This window comes from Xyrauchen texanus, chromosome 1 (genome assembly GCF_025860055.1).
Source record: "Xyrauchen texanus isolate HMW12.3.18 chromosome 1, RBS_HiC_50CHRs, whole genome shotgun sequence".
NCBI classification, from domain to species: domain Eukaryota; kingdom Metazoa; phylum Chordata; class Actinopteri; order Cypriniformes; family Catostomidae; genus Xyrauchen; species Xyrauchen texanus.
Genome location: NC_068276.1, coordinates 38483644 through 38503907, shown reverse-complemented (window position 1 = coordinate 38503907; position 20264 = coordinate 38483644). Strand labels below are relative to the sequence as shown.

The 20264-nt window shown below is 37.3% G+C and overlaps 1 protein-coding gene and 1 long non-coding RNA gene across 3 annotated transcripts; both read right to left on the bottom strand.

The window, feature by feature from the left end:
* Positions 1-1260: 1260 nt before the first annotated feature.
* Positions 1261-16840, bottom strand: LOC127646195 (GRB2-associated and regulator of MAPK protein 1-like). 2 transcript variants are annotated; one of them, XM_052129695.1, is made up of 6 exons: positions 16492-16840; positions 14051-14191; positions 8073-8203; positions 3176-4363; positions 2601-2773; positions 1261-2454 (listed from the first exon to the last, which is right to left on the bottom strand). In XM_052129695.1, exons 1-6 carry the CDS (start codon positions 16610-16612, stop codon positions 1605-1607), a joined length of 2604 nt encoding a protein of 867 aa, XP_051985655.1. In that variant the 5' UTR covers positions 16613-16840; the 3' UTR covers positions 1261-1604. The 2 variants fall into 2 exon arrangements, with proteins under 2 accessions (XP_051985655.1, XP_051985662.1); XM_052129702.1 differs by lacking the exons at positions 8073-8203; positions 14051-14191; positions 16492-16840 and adding an exon at positions 4668-5432.
* A 1190-nt stretch (positions 16841-18030) lies between these two features.
* On the bottom strand, positions 18031-20039 carry LOC127650596 (uncharacterized). Its single transcript, XR_007971469.1, has 5 exons — positions 19987-20039; positions 19623-19716; positions 19448-19521; positions 18904-18928; positions 18031-18750 (listed from the first exon to the last, which is right to left on the bottom strand). It is a non-coding gene; the product is annotated as an uncharacterized LOC127650596 (long non-coding RNA).
* Positions 20040-20264: the final 225 nt, after the last annotated feature.

Here is a 20264-nt window from a genome sequence, read left to right as displayed (position 1 = left end):
AGATATTCTACTAAAAAAAATCTTTGTTTGTGTTCAGCAGAACAAAGACAGCCATACATATCAGGGACGGCATGAGGGTAACAGAGATAATTGACATTTTTTGGGTTAACTTGCGACTTGTCCCTCAGTTAAACAAAATGTTGTTACATTAAGGCATTATAATTAAAATACACAGTTTCAAAAGTAAAGCGAAGAGACATTACACAAGTTGGCTAGTGTGATAGAAGCACTTCCTGACCTTGTCATGACCACATAATATCAAAAGTTAATCAACTAAGAAAGTATTTCCTATATTGGGAAAACACACATCTAAATAAATGTTCTTCCTCGTCACAGAACTTTGAACTGAAGCAGTTGAAGAAAGTAGGAACATGGACAGTATGTGAACACCAAAGAAATAAACTGCTTTCCTATACAGAAGGTCAACTTTGAGGGAGCTAATCCATCTATTATCACAAGGTAGCTCCAACCACATAACTCTGAAATCCTTTTATTATTGATTTCTGGCAAACAAACAATTTAATGTAGCTCAGTAACTTTTTCATATACTTTTTTTTGTATTTTTCTAACTGTGTAATTATTGAAATTGTAATTTTGAAACCATTATTAGACAAAATAGGAACATACATACTTTTTGCACTTGTTAAGGGCAATGCGAGTAACTGCCTGCTAGATTAGATAACTGACTCCAATATATTGGGCAGGGTATGGATAGGCTGAGAACCGTGAATTTGAGCCACATTGTTGGTGACATAAAATGAAAAAGAGGTAGATTTAAATGTTTTATTTTTCCCTTCCTAAATTTTTTAAACCCTTTCTCTAAGTTGGAAGAAGAAACTGCTTTAGGAACCACAAAAATGAATGATTTATCAAGCACTGTCAAACTGTAACACTCCAGTCATGCACTAGTAAAGTTTAGCAGAACTTGTGTATCAATGTTGAAGGAATCGAACCTTCAAATAAAGCATTCATACTTGTTACAGTGGTGCCTCCAAATATAAAACTTATCTGAATAGAATAGTCAAGTCAAAACATGATGGTTCTTGGATCATTTTCAGTTAATAGCAAGCTAGTGTATTATCGGAACCACTCACATGAATTATTTGGTGCATGGATTTTTTTCATGTTTGGTACGGGATCAATTAATGGAATGAAATGGAAAAAAAAAAAGTTTAAAAAAAATACATCGAAATATAAAACGTTAAAACGTGTTGTGTTAAATTGTTGGTCTAAGTAAAGAAACTACCTCAAGAAGTCAATTCTCTTTATTGATTAACAACCAAGGAAACTTAGGCCACAGTTAGATTGGGTCAAAATATATTGCGATTTTAAAAGACTTTGGGTTCAAGCAAAAAAAGTCCATTGTGCAGGTACCGTAAGGTCACATAGAGATTACATAGAGTTGGGTACAGATTAATACACAAAGCAATCAATATTTATATACATGTATATATATTAAACAAAATGGCTATAAAAATCATTACAAGAATGTGCATAGCATTAAGATACAAAACTGCCTAATGCAATACTGAAGGGCAATATTTATGGCTGCCACTGCAACGCATTGCATGTGTTTTGCTCTCAACTGGCTTGCTTGTTCAACCTTACATTTTGGGCCTCCAGCCATTAATAAACTGCATGAGTTTCTTCACTTGAAGTTTGCTTAGCTTAAAGTCTTCTGACAAAATCTCCTCTGTTAGCTGCATGAGCAAATTTCCATCAATTTTTTCATGCACAAACAAAGAAAGAACATCATCTGACAGACCAATGAACCGTAATGACTTTGAAACTTCCTCAATGGAGAGACCTGATAGGTTGTTCGGTGGTTGCCATGATAACCCTGCGGCTACAGGACAGGAGATTGAGAACAGATCTGTAGTGCTGTGATGTGTACTTTCAGACAAGCAGCTTTTGGACTTAAGTTCTATGACATCAACACTGGCCACGGTTGTAGTGGGTTCTGTATCTTTCTTTGTATCGTTCAATTTGGGGGTTCTTGGAGGCAAGATAGGACAGGACTGGCTTTGCTTAGTGTTGAATTTCGCTGTGGGTTTGGCTCTGTACATTTCCATGGTGTAGCTGGTGGATTTGGTGCAAAACGGGGCAGGCTGAGAAACCTGTTGTACCTTTGAGTTTGCAGTGCTCCCTTCAAAATTCACCTGCCTCTCGAAGTCAAAGAGGCCTGAGGGACAAACCTTAGGAGTACCAGGGGTCCTCTTCCGAGGATAGCTTGAGTAACTCCGACAGTGGACTGACGCAAAGTCCTCAACTTTATACGAGTCAGCCCCGCAGAAATCATTTGGCCATGAAAGGCGCGAAAAAGAGGCATCGATGGAAGGACTAAGGCAAGAGACAGGCTTGGAGCCTTCACTGGCATCTGGTTTGATCCAGTTACAAGGGTAACAAGCATGGTTCTGATCATCTGTCTCACTAAGAGACTCGCCCTCTCCAACTCTATTGAGAGAGAGAGAGAGAGAGAGAGAGAGAGAGAGAGAGAGCATGGAAGGGAAAGAGAGGATTATTCAGTCATAATGGAATAAACAAGCTGCAATTCAAATTGAACTGATGTCCATTCTCAATCAAAAAAGTGCATATCTCACATGTTGTGCAGGCCAGAGGAGTAATAGGATAGTGTTGGGCTTGGGGAGCGGGCATCTGTCTGGCGTGTCTTTGCAGGAGGGTATGGTGCTGTGACACTGCTAGAGCCTGCCTGTTGTTTGGAGCTCCGGGGTGGAATTGGCGGTGCATTCAGCAGCCGGCACTCCTCCTTCACCTGCAAAGATTACAAAAAGGCTTTAAAAATATGACTAATGAATCAATATTTACATAATATATATTTCAAGTGTGGTTAATTAATCTCGAAAGCCAGAAAAAAGCTCTGCATATTTGTAAACTAGGCATAAGAAGCCCAGAAATAGCCTTTGTTTCTACTTGGAATATAATCAGACCAGCAAAGATTGACCAACATGTTAAATAAGTCACTATGTAAGCACAGCATTAACTTTGCTCAGATTTGTTTTTTGATGTACAGGCAGATAAAGAGCCTTTAAATCAATTCAGGAGAATCAATAAAATAAAGACTTAAACAAACACTTACATTTTTACTTTATTTATACACCAAATAACCTAGTAGACTAGAAACTATTATGATAAAGACAAGGAAAAAATAACTCACAGCTTCAGACTTGGGAGGCACCGGAGGTGGAGGTAGATTGACATCTGCACTGAGGAGGGTGCTTGTGGGACCTGCTGTTGGGAATGGCAGTACAGTCGTGCAGCCGGAGACAGTAGGGTTTCCTCGGACACCCTTGATGTGATCTAGCACAAGTCCAGGGTTTTTCACATGATCCAACCAAAGCTCTTCATATGGCACGTCTGGTTTCAGTGAGCCTGAAGAACTCTCTAGCAGCTCAGGGAACAGATAATCTGCATCAGGTGGTTCTGACGGCACACAATCTCCACATAAGGTTACACAACCCTGAAGGTTCACCTCGCTGTTGCCATGGAGATTGTTGCCGTAGACACAGACAGACAGTCGGTGGAACGACTGTGTAAGTTCATCTCGTGCTGAGCTTAGAGAACTTGGCAAATGCACATTTGAGGGGCAGCCATTGCTCCCACATCCACTGCTGTTGCAGACCACGTTCCCACTTCCAGTTCCAACAACGCTACTTTTTTTCGGGCTCTTACCATTCTCAGTCCAGTCCACCCGAACATCACGGACCGCCCTAGAGTAGTCATCAATATCAAACTGCTCCTGGCAATAAGCAAACCAGCGGTGGACCACTGTCTCTAGCCATACTTCTCCCTGAAGCAGCCCTTCAGGCACCAGTAAACGGGGCAGTGCTGTGGACACGTGCAAAGGGAAGTGCACTGGCAGTATTTTGTTTGAACGCAACGCACAACACACAACCACTGTCTTGGTCTGGATGTTGACCAGCTTGTATCGGTGGCCTTCACGGATTATATGGATGTCATGCAAATTACGTGGTGGGCTGCTAGGCACCGTGACATTCACAGGTAACCTGGTCTTCTCCACAATTGTGCGAATGGTGTGTTCCCCTTCCTGCATTTGCAGCTCCAGTGGAGAGCAGGTACTGAAGCGACCTCGGCACTGGAAAGGCAAGCTGATACTCTCGTTAGTGCGGTGGTTCATGCAGATAAGGCATGGCATCTTTCCGCGGCCAAGCTTACTGATGGAATTTAGTTTACTGATTCGCTTGAAGATAGTGTTGAAGCGTGATTTTTCTCGTGACGTTTTGGCATAGAGGATCTCGGCCTGGCCCATTAGTGTCAACTCATCCCCAGTGCTGAGCGTGATGTTGTACACTTCTGTGTCCTCATTGGACTCTCCTGATGCCATCTGTGAGGCAAACAACAGCGATAAGAATATGAACAGATTGTATTAATTACAATGGATTGTACACTCTGCTTGCCTTCTGTGACACCTAAAAAATGTTGTCTAAAAAATGCCAGATGCACAGAAGATTTGTAGTTGCAACAGCTTTTGCCACATGAAAATTAATAGAGCATGAATATTCACATAAAATGTATATACTAAGATAAGTCAGGTTTGTAGGCTTTCTTGCTTGCACACGCATATTCAGTTCTGCCCACACATTTACTATTGGATTGAGGTCAGGGCTTTGTAATGGCCATTCCAATACCTTGAATTTGTTGTCCTTCAGCCAGTTTGGAGGTATGCTTAGGGTCATGGTCCATTTGGAAATCCTGTTTGTGACAGAGCTTTAACTTCATGGCTGATGTCTTGAAATGTTGCTTCAACATATCCACAGAATTTTCCTTCCTCATAATTTCATCTATTCTGTGAAGTGCACCATTCTTTCCTGCAGCAAAGCACCCCCACAACATGATGTTGGAACCCCCATGCTTCACGGTTGGGATGATGTTCTTCGGCTTACAAGCCTCACACTTTTTCCTTCAAACATAATGATGGTCATTATGGCAAAAACATAAACACATTTTTGTTTCATCAGACAAGAGGAAATTTCTCCAAAAAGTAAGATCTTTGTTCTAATGTGCACTTACAAATGTAGTCTGGCTTTTTTAATGGTGGTTTTGGAGCAGTGGCTTCTTTCTTGGTGAGCAGCCTTTCAGGTTATGAGGATATAGTCCTCATATTACTGTACTTGTCTACCTGTTTCCTTTGCTGTTTTTCTGGGATTGATTTGCACGTTTCGCATTAAACCACGTTCATCTCTAGGAGACAGAATGCATCTCCTTCCTGAGCGGTATGATGGCCGTGTGGTCCCATGATGTTTCTACTTGCATACTATTGTTTGTACAAATGAACGTGGTACCTTAAGGCGTTTTATGTCTTGACTGATTTCTTTTGATTTTCCCATGATGTCAAGCAGAGGTACACATCCAATTGACTCCAATTAGGCTGTCTGAAGCTAATTGACATAATTTTCTGGAAATTTCCAAGCAGCTTAAAGGCACAGTTAACTTTGAATATAAACTTCTGACCCACTGGAATTGTGATATAGTCCATTAAAAGTTAAACAATCTGTCTGTAAACAATTCTTGGAAAATTACTTAAAGTAGATGCCCTAAAGGACTCAACAAATGTATGTAAACTTCTGTCTTCAACTGTGTGTGTACGCACACACACACACACACACACAAACTTAAAACCACCTGCCTAATATTGTGTAGGTCCCCCTCGTGCCACCAAATCAGTGCCAACCCGCAGATACAGAAATACTCAAACCAGCCCATCTGGCACCAACACACATGCCACGGTCCAAATCACTGAGATCACATTTTATTCCCCATTCTGATGGTTGAGGTGAACATTAACTAAAGCTCCTGACCTGTATCTACATTATATTATGCACTGCTGCCATGCAATTGGATGATTAGATAATCACATGGATGATTGTTGTTACCAGACGAGCTGGTTTGAGTCTTTCTGTAACTGCTGATCAGAATGATATTCTGAGATGTGTGTTGGTGCTGTTTTGGCGGCACGAGGGGAACCTACACAATATTAGGCAGGTGGTATTAACAGGTGGCTGATCGGTGATTCAGGCTATAATTGACTGCAAAGGATTTGCAACCAAGTATTAAAAAGTGAAAGTTTGATTTATGATTGTTAACCTGTCCCATTACTTTTGGTCCCTTAAAAAGTGGGAGGCACATTTACAAACTGTTGTAATTCCTACACCGTTCACCTGATTTGGATGTAAATACCCTCAAATTAAAGCTGAAAGTCTGCAGTTAAAGCACATCTTGTTCGTTTAATTTCAAATCCATTGTGGTGGTCTATAGAGTCAAAAAGATTAAAATTGTGTCAATGTCCCAATATTTATGGACCTGACTGTATATACAGTTGAAGTTAGAAGTTTACATACACTTAGGTTGAAGTCATTATATCTCATTTTTTAACCACTCCACAGATTTAATATTAGTAAACTAATTTGTGCATGACACAAGTAATTTTTCCAACATTTGTTAACAGACAGATTGTTTCATTGTAATTGACTATATCACAATTCCAGTGTGTCAGAAGTTTACATACACTAAGTTAACTGTACCTTTAAGCAGCTTGGACATTTCCAGAAAATGATATCAGAAGCCAATTGTCTGAAGGCTTGACAGGTGGTGTACCTGTGGATGTACTTTAAGATCTACATTCAAACTCCATGCCTCTTTGCTTGACATAATTAAAAAATAAATAAAAATCAACAAAGACTTCAGAAAAAAAATTGTGGACCTCCACAAGTCTGGTTCATCCTCTGGAAGGTACCATGTTCATCTGTACAAACAATAGTATGCAAGTATAAACACCATGGGACCACGCAGCCATTATACCGCTCAGGAAAGAGCTGCATTCTGTCTCCTAGAGATTAACACAGTTTAGTGTGAAAAGTGCAAATCAATCACAGAACAACAGCAAAGGGCCTTGTGAAGATGCTGGAGGAAACTGGTAGACAAGTATCTATTTCCACAGTAAAACAAGTCCTATATCGACATAACCTGAATGGCTGCTCAGCCAGGAAGAATCCACTGCAACAAAACTGCCATAAAATAGCCAGACAACAGTTTGCAAGTGCTCATCGGGATAAAGATCTTACTTTTGGAGAAATTACCTCTGGTCTGATTAATTTTTTTTTAACTGTTTGGCCATAATGACCATCGATATGTTTGGAGGAAAAAGGGTGAGGATTGCAAGCCAAAGCACAGGGGTGGCAGCATCATGTTGTGGGAGTGATTTGCTGCAGGAGGGACCAGTGCACTTCAATATATCTACATAATTTTCCTTTCTTATGATACCATCTATTTGGTGAAGCAACATCTCAAGACATCAGCCAGGAAGTTAAAGCTCGGTCACAAATGGTTCTTCCAAATGGACAATGACCCCAAGCATACCTCCAATGTAGGAAAACAAAGTCAAGGCATTGGTGTGGCTATCACAAAGCTCTGACCTCAATCCGATTGCGGGCAGAACTGAAAAAGTGTGTGCGAGCAAGAAGCCTACAAACCTGACACAGTTACACCAGTTCTGTCTGGAGGAATGGGACAAAATTCCAGCAACTTATTGTGAGAAGCTTGTGGAAGGCTACGCAAAACATTTGACCCAAGTTAAACAATTTAAAGGCAATGCTACCAATTACTAACAAAGTGTATATAAACTACTGACCCACTGGGAATGTGATGAAAGAAATAAAAGCTGAAATAAATCATTCTCTCTACTATTATTCTGACACTTCACATTCTTAATATGTGAAAGTAGTGATCCTAACTTATCTAAGACAGGGAATGTTTTCTACGATGAAATGTCAGGCATTGTGAAAAACTGAGTTTAAATGTATTTGGCTAAGTTGTATGTAAACTTCTGACTACAACTGTACAGTATATATTAAAAACACTGTAAGAGCAATTGAAGGTTTGTTTTAGATCCAGTGTAACACCACTTTTGCACTAGACTAGAAAGGGTAGCTATTTACAGAAAAATACAATGCCTGAGAATCCTTCTACTAAATTCATATGACATTATGCTAGCTCTAAGACATAATAGTGTTTCTGCTGTGTGCAGAAAACCAGACCTTGACATTGAAGGTTATTTCCTCCATGACATACACTCGCTCAGGGAATGCTTTGGCCACCTCCTCCACACTGCTGAAATAATGAACAGGCTCCTTAATGTCCCTGTCCTGCTCCAGCAGCTTAAACTGACCTGCGACAAACAATAGAACAGTGCCATATGGAACTTTGCGCCTTCAAGTTTATTGTTTCATGCAATTTCAACTCTTCAAAAAATCTCAATCCATTCATTTAACACTGTCTCTCACCTTCTCTAATTGTGCTTCTCTGAGAAATACTCAAACCAGCCTGCCTGGCACTGACAATCATCCATGTGATTATCTAATCAGCCAATCGTGTGGCAGCAGTGCAGTGCATAAAATCATGCGGATACGGGTCAGGAGCTTCAGTTAATGTTCACATCAACCATCAGAATGGGGAATAAAATGTGATTTCAATTATTTGGACCATGACATTATTTTTGTTGGTACCAGATGGACTGGTTTGAGTATTTCTGTAACTGCTTTTCTCCTGGGATTTTCACGCACAACAGTCTCTAGAATTTACTCCGAATGGTGCCAAAAACAAAAAACATCCAGTGAGCGACAGTTCTGTTGACTGAAACGCTTTGATGAGAGAGGTCAACAAAGAATGGCCAGACTGGCTTGAACTGAGAAAGTCTACTGTAACTCAAATAACTGTTCTGTACAATTGTGGTGAGAAGATTATCAGCTCAGAATGCTATTCTGAAATGCGAGTTGGCACTGCTTTGGCAGCACAAGGGGGACCTACACAATATTAGGCAGGTGGTTTTAAGGTTGTGGCTGATCGGTGTATGCACTGTAAAAAGTGATTAATGTGTCAAGTAAATTGACTAAAGAAATTAACATGAAATTTGTAATTATTAAGGATATTTCATATTTTAAATTATGACTTTGCATTTTATAAAAAATACTGGGTGCATTTCACTCATAAAGAGAGAAGACAACTACATTATTTTGGGAAAATCTTGAGGTTTAATTTATGGACACTAAATCAACTAATAAAATTAAGAAACAATACAACCTAAATATATCAGGAACATTTTTGCAAATTTGAGGTTTAATTTATGGACACCAATTCAACTAATAAAATTAAGAAACAATACAACCTAAATATATCAGGAACATTTTTGCAATTTTGTGGTTTAATTTATGGACACCAGTTCATTTGAAAGTGAACAACTGCTGATTTGACGACATTTTGGCAGACTGATCGACACAAGTGCACGCTAAAAGGTAAGCCTTAATAATTAGTACTTTCCTTTTATTTCTTAATTGTCTCGTTAAATGTTGACCAGATGTGTTCAATCCAGATATGTAGCACCACATTACACATTTTGGATGGCTCCCTTATTTTATATTCCCAGTTTATGTCGAAGCCTGTCCTGATGAGCTAGTTGAATCAGGTGTGTAAAATAAGAGAGAGATATAAATGTGCGATGTTTGTGGAGAAAATTTGAAAGATGGTCTGATGAAAAAGAGCGATGATTGTTTTATAACGCTACCCCCTTTCTTCACCGTTCGCGCGGTGACGGCGCATAAATGGGGGATGGTCATGCCATGTTAATTGTAATCCGTAAAAAAAGAAAATGGAAGATGTGCTTCAGAAATGGTTTGAAACCAAACGTGACCAGACTAAACAAATGGTCACTGTTTGCTTTATCTCAGTTTTTGTACTTTGAAAAAAAAAAAATCTATCTCAAGTGACGCAAGATTGTTGATAGAGACGCAGGATAGTCCCGCGTCTCGGTGAGGTACAAAACTTAATTTGCTGTGCTTTTTTTATCATGAGCAACTTGCAACAACTAATGAGAGAAACATGAATTCCAGCGGTCTCATAATCAATAGCACTGATCTTTCCCCCCCAATGTTCCCTCCCACTTCTGCTGCTGTCTGTCAGCAAAGAGTTTCCCCCAAACTTTTTATGGACTGTGCGTTCCCGCGCCGATAATGATTTAGAGTCTAATCTTCTATAAAATGCCCTGAGGGGGAGGGGAACCGGTAAAATTAGTCTGTAAACCTTAAACCAGTAGTTTTCAAACATGCTCTTGGGGACACACAACGCACAGATAAGCAGGACTTACACAATATGCAAAGCTGGGGGTCCCCATGGTGCTTGAACCCAGTTTTAAAGTGGTTGTTAAAGACTAGAAATTGAAAACTAGAAAATTAAAAAGACACTCTTCACAACCTCTGATGAAGCTTTATGGAGGAGCAAAACCGCCTAAATTAAACATAAATAAATACAATTCCAAATAAATGTAAAAAATGTTTTACATATAAATCTATTTTCAAATGTGACAAATGAGTATTTATACATTTATTTCCTTACGTATTATGTTATGTATTTCCACATGTATATATTTCCTCTATATATTTGATTATTTTACAATTTACATCCTTACCATCTGTGGCTATTTTTAAATTCTGTAGACTCCCATTTCTTTTTGTCAAACACAAGATGTCACTGTGGCCTCCAAGCTTCACTCTGTAGCACTCTGCTCAGTTGCTATGTCTGAGGGAGAAAACATGCCCCTCACTAGCATACAGAAAGAAAATTGGAAATATATAAATGTGGAGATAAATTTGGAAATATATATATGCATAAATATATAAAAAATTTATTAAACGCATAAATAATGAGGAAATACATACATTTGGAAATTAATGTGTGAATAAAAAATACAAAAATACATATTTAGTTTTACATTTATTTTCAAACATTTGTATTTATTTATTATTAATTTAGGCAGTTTTGGTCTTCTACAGCAGCTGACTGTTGTGTATAGATTGATGCATGTTTTTCTCAGGCATTTTATGTGGTCAAGCATTTATTTATTTAAAAAGGAATAAATGATCGGGTTTTATTTTGGTTAGGAAAAGCACAGCCTTGTATTTCAAGGATATTTTCCAGAAGTACAAATAAAATTATACATGTGAATGGATTGTCCATATTTTTAATTTAAGAGTAATAATACTGTGAATATCATTTCAATTACCAGATCTCAATTTCTTTTTAATAATATAAAGTTAGATTTTTTTCTACTTAATTAAATCAGCACAGCTAAATACATTTTCTAATTACGTATGATGGAAAAGTAAATGCAGCAGACACGCATACATCACTCTGTGTGAGGGAATTGACTGTAATCACTGTAAACTGTAAAGAAAAATAATCTGAACTACTAATAATTTAAGGGGGGTTGTCCCGCCTTTTTGTCATGGTCATCTGGTCACCCTAAGTGACATGAGCAACTTGCGCTACAGTTAATGATTTGTCAAGCAAAATGCTTGTCAAGGTATTTTCGTGTTAATTATGCACATTGGGTATAATAGAACATGAAACATGGCTAGCTGGTCTTTAACATCACAATATTTGGATGAACATTTCCATCTAACTTGTTAACTTTAGTGACCCAAAATGAAAATGTGTAAATGGTAACATGATTACTACACTTAGATCATGACTTGTATAGAAATAGCAACAAGGTCTACTTGTTTTATTTTTGATACTACTGCCTATAAATATTCTCTTACCTTTAAAACTAACAAAAGAAAGCCTTGCATTTCATAAAGGCTGAAATTAAAATGTTGAAATAAGTGTACATTGAACAGATATTACAAGGCATAATACATTTTTGTTAGTGTAATGGAAGTACTTGAAGTTAAATTTTTGGGAGCATTCATATTTTCTACTTTCATCGGAAGACTGTTTTTGGTTGGAACATGCTGTAAGATAGATAATGTAGATTGAAGTCATGGTGTGGCTGTGTAAGGTTTGCCAATGGAAGGCATCTTCAAAGTGAGCTCTTTTGAAACACTATAGATTACAGCATGGGCCATTTATACAGTTTTGCAAGCAAAGCCTTTTCATTGTTTTTCTGGACCAGGTTTTGATCCAGAATGCATTGAATAGAAGAATATGTTCTTAGTTCAACAATAATACAAGCTTATATCAAGCATAACTGTCATTGGTTTTGCAAGACAAGTTTTTTATTTCCAAGTTTTATTCCAGAATTGATTTTTTTCCCCACAAACACAAATCTTTTTAGAGGCATGATCTTTGAGAATCCTATAATCTTATCAGCAAGTCTGGGTATAGTCCAGTACAGTTAGCCAAGTGTAATGTATGACATTTTTGTTTTTGGAAAACATTTAAAAGTTTGAGGATTTTACCTTGTCTTTATTGTCTGGCAGCTTTATATCGTGGATGTGTTATTTTTTTAAAGTTCTATTTGCATGTATTTAACCTAAAGGGACAGTTCCCCAAAAAATGAAAATTCTCTCATAATTTACTCACATGTGTGCCTTCCCAGATGTGTAAGACTGTCCTTCTTCTGCAGAAGAAGGAATACAAATCACACATACAAATCACAAATCTCACCCCTGTAGCTCCAGACAATGCAAGTAAATCATGCAAGGCTCAAAAAGCACAAAAACATTAAAGTAATTCATAAGACTCCAGTGGTTTAATCTATTAAAACATTAAAATATTACACTCCAGTATTTTAATACCTTTTTAAAATAATACATTCATTAAAAATACTTCTGAAGGTATCCAAGCAGTTTTGGGTAAGAACAGACTAAAATAAAACTCCTTGCTCATGATCGCCAAGAAGACTGCTGATGTCATGATTCGTATAAAATACGGAGGTATATTTTGGTATTTTCCCACCCCAAACTGATTGGATTACTTAAGACATGAATTAAACTAGAACTAGAGTTGTATGGATTCATTTTAGTCTTTATGCTTTTACAATCAAAGTTTTGGTCACCTATAACTTGCATTGTAAGGACCTACAGAGCTAAGATAGTCTTTAAAAAAAAAAATATTCTCCTGAAGAAAGTCAGTCATATTCATCTGGAATTGCATGAGGGTGTCATTGATGAGAAATGTTTCATTTTTGGGTAAACTATCCATTTTAGAACAAGCTTGTCATAAGACTTTGACTACAGCACATATTTGACAGTAATTTGACTTTTGTAAACTTTACCTTAATTTAGTTTTTCATTAAATGGAGCTTTTATTTGTGTACTTTAATTAAACTATGTATTTCCTTTCCTTTATTTTTTTCTCAAATAGTTTGTTTAGTACACTGCTTACTGTTTCATAGAATAAATACAGCACTTAACCATGTGTTATTGTACAAGTTATTGATCTGGCTATACATGTATAAATGCTTTGTGTGAGAATAATATTTAAAAAATAAATGGATAAATCGTTAAAAAAAGCATTATGTAAAAATCATTTAAAGTGTTTTAAAGGGGTAAAATGTCACTTTTATAATTGTTTTAGCTTAAAAAAAAATGTATCTCACTAAATTAGCTTAATATCATTAGAAGAATAAAAATCATGTTATATTTAATTAATGTTATTTATTTTAAAAAAACAAGGCTTAATTACTAACTCATTTGGGTGACGTCACATGATGTTTTAAAGGAGATTTCATTTAAAAAAATAAGCAGTAAATATTAACTAATTTGGGGGATTTCACAAACTTTATTTAAGGAAATTTCATTTTAAAAAACAAGGATTGAAAAGTTCTTAAAAATATTACGTGTAATATTGTTACCATCATTTCTTTAAGTAGTATCACATAACATTTTTTACAGTGTATATTTTACATAGATATTTCATTTGACCACTATGAATAGAATCTAAAGTGGATTAATTCAAAGGTATTGACAAAGGACTTCATTCCCTTTAAACTTAAGTGGTCAATCAACCCTCTCAATTGGTAGGGGGATGTCAATATGAAGAGCCCAATTAGCAAAATGAACTGCCAAGTTAAATCTATGGTAAATGCTGCACCACTAAAAGCTTTTCCTTCTTTCCTTTTTTTTTGCTCATTTTGTTAACTGGGTAGCATTAAAATAATGTGTGTTCCCTCTTCCTTCATATTCAAAATACAAAAAGGTGTTCCTACATAGCCTGCACCACAACAATTGAGTGGCCTCACCCTCATAATGGACAGGGATCTCGATTTTCGGTCCAATGACATAATGTCCCTCCTCTAGGCTATGGGCGGTGATTGTGGTCCACTGCCGACATGAATGGATCAAGAGGTAGTCATTTTCTCTCAGCCCTTCCACAGATTCCCCTGTGGTGAAAGACAAACCATTCACATGTCACATCAGTATAAAACAGTGACCTTAGTGTATAGCTGGGATGTGCCACAGTCTTTGACAAATCGATTAGTCGTCCAATATCTGAATAGTCGATTAGTGGGGTCGATTACACACATTAATATTTTTAGTTGTGGTGGTTTTAATGGGAGATGTAATTCTCAAATTGATGCAACTTCTTAGAGTGTTTTTGCTGAGGTTATTGGTGATAACTTGCTGAGCTTAAAAGTGAATAATAAAGTCAGCACATTAGAACCTTCTGAAAGAAGTGTCTTTTAATGCGTTAAGCTTCCAATCCATGTATGCACAGCTGATGTTTCAGCGATCAAAGCATTGCATCAACAATACATTTAAATTCGCTCACTGTTGGATGTTAAATCCTTTCCTGTGAGTAATGTTCCCATATTTGTAAGGTGCTTTAGAGAGATTAAAGTATGCTGATTCTGTCTGACACTGCTTAAATAAACACAGAATAAAAGGTTTAAACTGCTTGATGTCTGAATTAGATGTGTACCCACAGTAATATCTTGCCAATGTGCGCATTTGAATGCACAGCAAGGATAGCCCTGAAGCACTGCGGGAATATTGAAACATGTCATTTTGCATTCAAGATGCGCACAACTTGTGCTGCTCTATATAGGAGTCCTTTCTTACCTCTCTTACTTTGGTAGTTTTGTGCAATAACATGTTATATTTATTTAGCCTATTTATTTGTTGAATATTCACAAGCTGTTGACCATGATGAAGAGCAGCGTTCAGCGACCATTTACCCAATGGAAATGTGTCTGATCGGATCACGTGAATACAACACATGTATATACCTATCTATACCTATCTGACCTACTAGTCGATTATAAAAATTGGCAGGTTTTGCACATCCCCTAGTGTATACTTTTGTCAAGAAATATGGAAATCATAGAATAGCACAAAATAGCTTTGCAAAGAGGTAAAAATATATTGTATGCTCAAAATAATGAACTATACTTTGGTATTTGTTGCATTCTTAATCATAACCTAAGTACACACAGATTTAAACAGCAGCAGGTGAAAATAACATGCACTTAGATAAAAGTTGGCAACATGAGTCAGCAAAAAAACAATTTAATTTCTCACTGACTATATAATATCGGAATGTAGCAAACTCACATAATACAGATTAAAGTATTTTATGAGGGGTGAGATAAAGGGGTCATGGGTTACTTAGCCTATAGCTGTCTGCTGTACACAGTGAGCACCTACAAGGTTTCAAAATCAGTTACTGAGACAGTTATAATGATAGTGCCACAGTTCTCATAATGATCAAGTTCCCCTGACATTACCCTCCTTCGTGGGCATAGAATGTGTGGGGGATGCGGGGTAAATAATCTCACTAGGACATCACGTTATGTCCTAGTGATTATTATTCAATGACATGTCCCCCTCACTTTCTATAAATCCAAAGTTAATCCCCCACACTTTTTCAAAAGGCAAATGTGGTTACGATGTGTCTTTTATACAGCAAATGTCTAAATGCAAAAGTTAAAATTCACTGGTCAATCATGCAATTAATTCAATAAAAACAAATAATCGATTGAGAGCCTGAAATATATATCTTATATATTTATGTACGCATTGCGCTAATAGTTCTTTCCCCCGCACTTTTGAAATGATTGCTACGCCCCTGCACTCCTCCATATTTACACACTGCAGAAAGAGATCACACTCATTAGAACTCAACTTTCTGCTTGTATTTCTATCGTTTTTATAATAAAATAATGTTAAAATACTTTTAGAAATTGTTCATGCATAATGCTCGAATTTCTTCTTTCTGAAATGTAAAGAGCACCTCGTCGTTGTGTTGCTGAGCTTCTTGCCTTGCAGTAAACGATAAATAATTTCATGAAAAATAATGTTATGAGGCAAGGCCAGTGTTTTGAATGCGAGCAGGACGGACTGCCTGCAGTCTGTTATTAAACTCAGCTTGTCTGGCCTCTGGCTAGTTTACGTTAGCTTGCTCACATCTGTGCCTCTCTTGATCGCCTTTTGTTTACCTACGTGATCCTTAACTGAGCCGGAACAGTACACAATACAGCCATTTTAACCCCTACGATATAAATAATGTCAGTAAAGCCGCCGGTTTAAATGTACTTTGGGTGAAAAGTAGCGTTAGCCTAGCGCGCTAAGCGGCTAATTGTTGGAATTCCGCAGGAGCGCATCTGCAAAAACAGCAACACAACACCACCTGATTGCTACAACACACAACGCTTTAAAAGACACGGCATGCGACAAGACTTACCGCTATCCAACTGTACGATCTGTGGGAGTCTGTAGGCACTAACAAGTCTATCCAGGGGCAGTGTCGTCGTGCTCCATGTTACATCTTTCAAACTGTTGTACAGCATTAATCCAAGGTCCATGTTAGCTTGCTAACATCGGCACGTTAATCCGCCGCCACATGCATCTGCAGTGAAGAACGGCTCTTTCATGGAGAAAGCTGTGTTAGATGTCCTTTTGTTTACTTAAAGGCAACAGCGGGTTGTTGTGTAGCCATGTCAGCTAACTGTCTATTTACACTGACAGGAAATGCCATGTCTCCCAATCCGCACAGATGTCGGATTTGGAGTGGCTGTTTCCTCTACTCTGCAGCTCCAGCGGTTGCTCGGGCAACAACGCCATATTGGCTGCACCTGAAGCTGTGTCTGAAATCGCCCACTCGTTCACTCATTCACTATTTCCTATATAGTGAATGGCTGTGAGTGCACTATATTTCAGCATTGAGTGAACGAAACGAGTGAGCGATTTCAGACGCTGACGTAAATTCTATGCGTCAGAGAACACTCGGGAGCTGTCGCAGACATTTGTCATGAACATTTCACCTGTGTGGCTTATTGAATTTGATAATCTCAAAAAAAAAAAAGAATTTGATAATCTCTGTAATCTTTATATAGTTATAGTTTATATATATAATTTTATAATGGGCAATTAAATATTTTATTTTTGCATTAATAAAAATACAAAAAAATTCAATGATCATAATACAGTTAATCTTTTCACTTGTTCATTTGATATGCGTATTACATTAATGATAAATTACTTCAATTTGTCATGTTTAGATTTTATTTTTCATAAAAAAGATAATAACTATCTGTTAAAGATAAAAATAATGAAAACGCTATTGCACGCTCCTATATATCTTATTAAAACAAATTGTAGAAAAGTAAACTACCAACAAAAACCAACCTAAGTGCACAAGCACACCTTTTCGCTGGGTTCTTCTTATCGGTGTCCTCCATCCGAGTCCAGAGGCAAACTTGATGCAACTCTTTGTTTCTGGTGAATTACATTTTCTAGTGAAGAAAATTTTATTTTACACAACTTTGAGGCATGCGTTGTTGGCTCGTCGACGCCACCCATTGGTAATAATTATTAAGACTAAATAAATTTAGCTGTACACTAAATAAATGAAGAATAGATCCATTGAACTCTTAAAAACTTATTTTCTTAAATCACATATTTAAAAACTTAGTTTAAAGTTGACTGTATTTTGTCTACATAAGATAAGCTAATAAAATATAGTGTTCAAAGTTGAAGTTAATACACTGATGTCAGTAGATAATTTGTGTATCTTATGTTTATATAAATAAATAAAAAATTAATGTCCAGAAGAATGGATTACACATTTAACACACTATAGTGTGAGTGTGTGTGTATAATATATATAATATATATATATATATATTTATTTTAACTCCGCAAAAATAGAAACATCCCCTTTTCAGGACACTGTATTTTTAAAGAATTTTGAAAAAATACAAATAACTTTACAGATCTTTATTGTTTCCATGCTTGTTCAATGAACCATAAACAAATAATGAAAATGCACCTGTGGAATGGTCATTAAGACACTAACAGCTTACAAATGGCAAGGTCACAGTTATAAAAACTTAGGACACTAAAGAGATCTTTCTACTGACTCTGAAAAACACCAAAAGAAAGATGCCCAGTGTCCCTGTTCATCTGCATGAACATGTCTTAGGCATGCTACATGAAGGCAAGAGGACTGCAGATGTGCAGAGATAAATTCCACTGTCCATCGTCGATGGAATGAGTGTTACACCGAGGCCTGTACTCTGGATCGATTTGGAGGTGGAGGGTCCGTCATGGTCTGGGGCGGTGTGTCACAGCATCATCGGACTGAGCTTGCTATCATTGCAGTCAATCTCAATGCTGTGCATTACAGGGAAGACATCCTCCTCCCTCATGTGGTACCCTTCCTGCAGGCTCATCCTGACATGTCCCTCCAGCATGACAATGCCACCAGCCATACAGCTCGATCTGTGCATTATTTCCTGCAAGACAGGAATGTCAGTGTTCTGCCATGGCCAGCGAAGAGCCTGGATCTCAATCCTATTGTGCACGTCTGGGTCCTGTTGGAACGGAGGGTGAGGGTTAGGGCCATTCCCCCCAGAAATGTCCAGGAACTTGCAAGTGCCTTGGAGCAAGAACTGGCAAATCTGGTGCAGTCCATGAGGTGGGTGGGTGGCTTCCTTAGCTCCTACAAATGATTTAGAAGAGAATGATAAATCTTACAGAGATTACTTATACATAACATTTTCATATAAAAAGGCTCTGACAGCATAAAGTCATTCAGTATGGTTTTAAAGGAATAGCTCATCCAATAATTATAATTTACTCTTCATTTACTCACCCTTAAGTGGTCTCAAACTTGTGCTCTGTGGAAGAAATTCATACAAATATTTTAGAGACATGATCGGTTTATCTCCATACAATGCAAGGCATAAAAGCACCAAAAACGTTATGAGTAAGACTAATAGTTTTTTGATTAGAACAGACAAAAAAAAATCGTTATACTCCTTTTTCAATATAAACCTTGACACAGTCTTCTAGCCCTAGATTTCATGCTCCAAGATTTCAAGTTTGATTACACTTCCTGACACCATATAGCATTCTGGATAATTAATAGTCGAGTATGAGCTCTTCAATTGTCCTGAGTGGCGGAGTGAAGGAGGACATATGATATAAATAACCAAGGGCTTGTAAACGTTCTAAAATGTAAATTTAGATATTATCTGAATTTGTGAAATGTATGTACATATCTGTAATATCAAATAGATAAATTAATGCATTACTAAAAAAAGCTACTTTTATGCATCATTAAAAAACATCTTGCAGATGAAGCAAATTATGTAAATTTACAAGCAGAACTGCATATATTATTAAGATGAATTTACCTTGTAGGTTAAATTTTTCCCACTTTGTGGCAGGGGTTACCACACCAAGCAACCCCATCTCTTTCAGAACAGTTCTGTAGTACATGTAACGTAATAACTTAAATATTACTATTTACTCATATAAAATGAAACTGAACTCTACTAATTTCTGAGGAAAAGAAATCTACAAACTCACTCCCATCCAAACAGGGCTGCGTTCCTGTGCCCAGAGAAGAGGTGCCCATTGGCCATCCTGCTCATTATGAGACGCTTTACGTATTCATCCATGCCTAAAACAATAGAAATCTTCGATACATTATTTTCTAAGGCATATGCGAATACAGTAGTTACATGTTATAAATAATATATGTGAAGAATCCAACAAATTATCATTTGCTATGTGAAATCTCGACAGTAAAAATTACACTTGGTAGTTTCGAGTCAAAAATTGCATTTAAGCGGAGTTACTGGCCAATTATAAATTAATCCATCAATATGTATAAATTTACTTAGTTATATCTTGCTACAGATTTATTTCTATTAATAAAATAGTTACTTACATTTGTAAAAGTTGCCGCCTCCGGTGTTTACGTCCGCCATTTGCAATTTTATTTTGCACTCTGCCGCGTCACCGCGTTGGATTATGGGAAATAGGGGTCGGGAGAGTGTACATCGTGTGTACCCTCGAAATCAGATTGCATTGTGGGTAAGAAAGAGTGAACAAATGTAGGGAATGAGATGTAGGTAATGAATTGGGACACCACTACAAAATGGCTGACACCCGAAATAGTGCACTATTTAGTGGATAGGGGTGGTTTCGGACACAGCTTGAGACTTC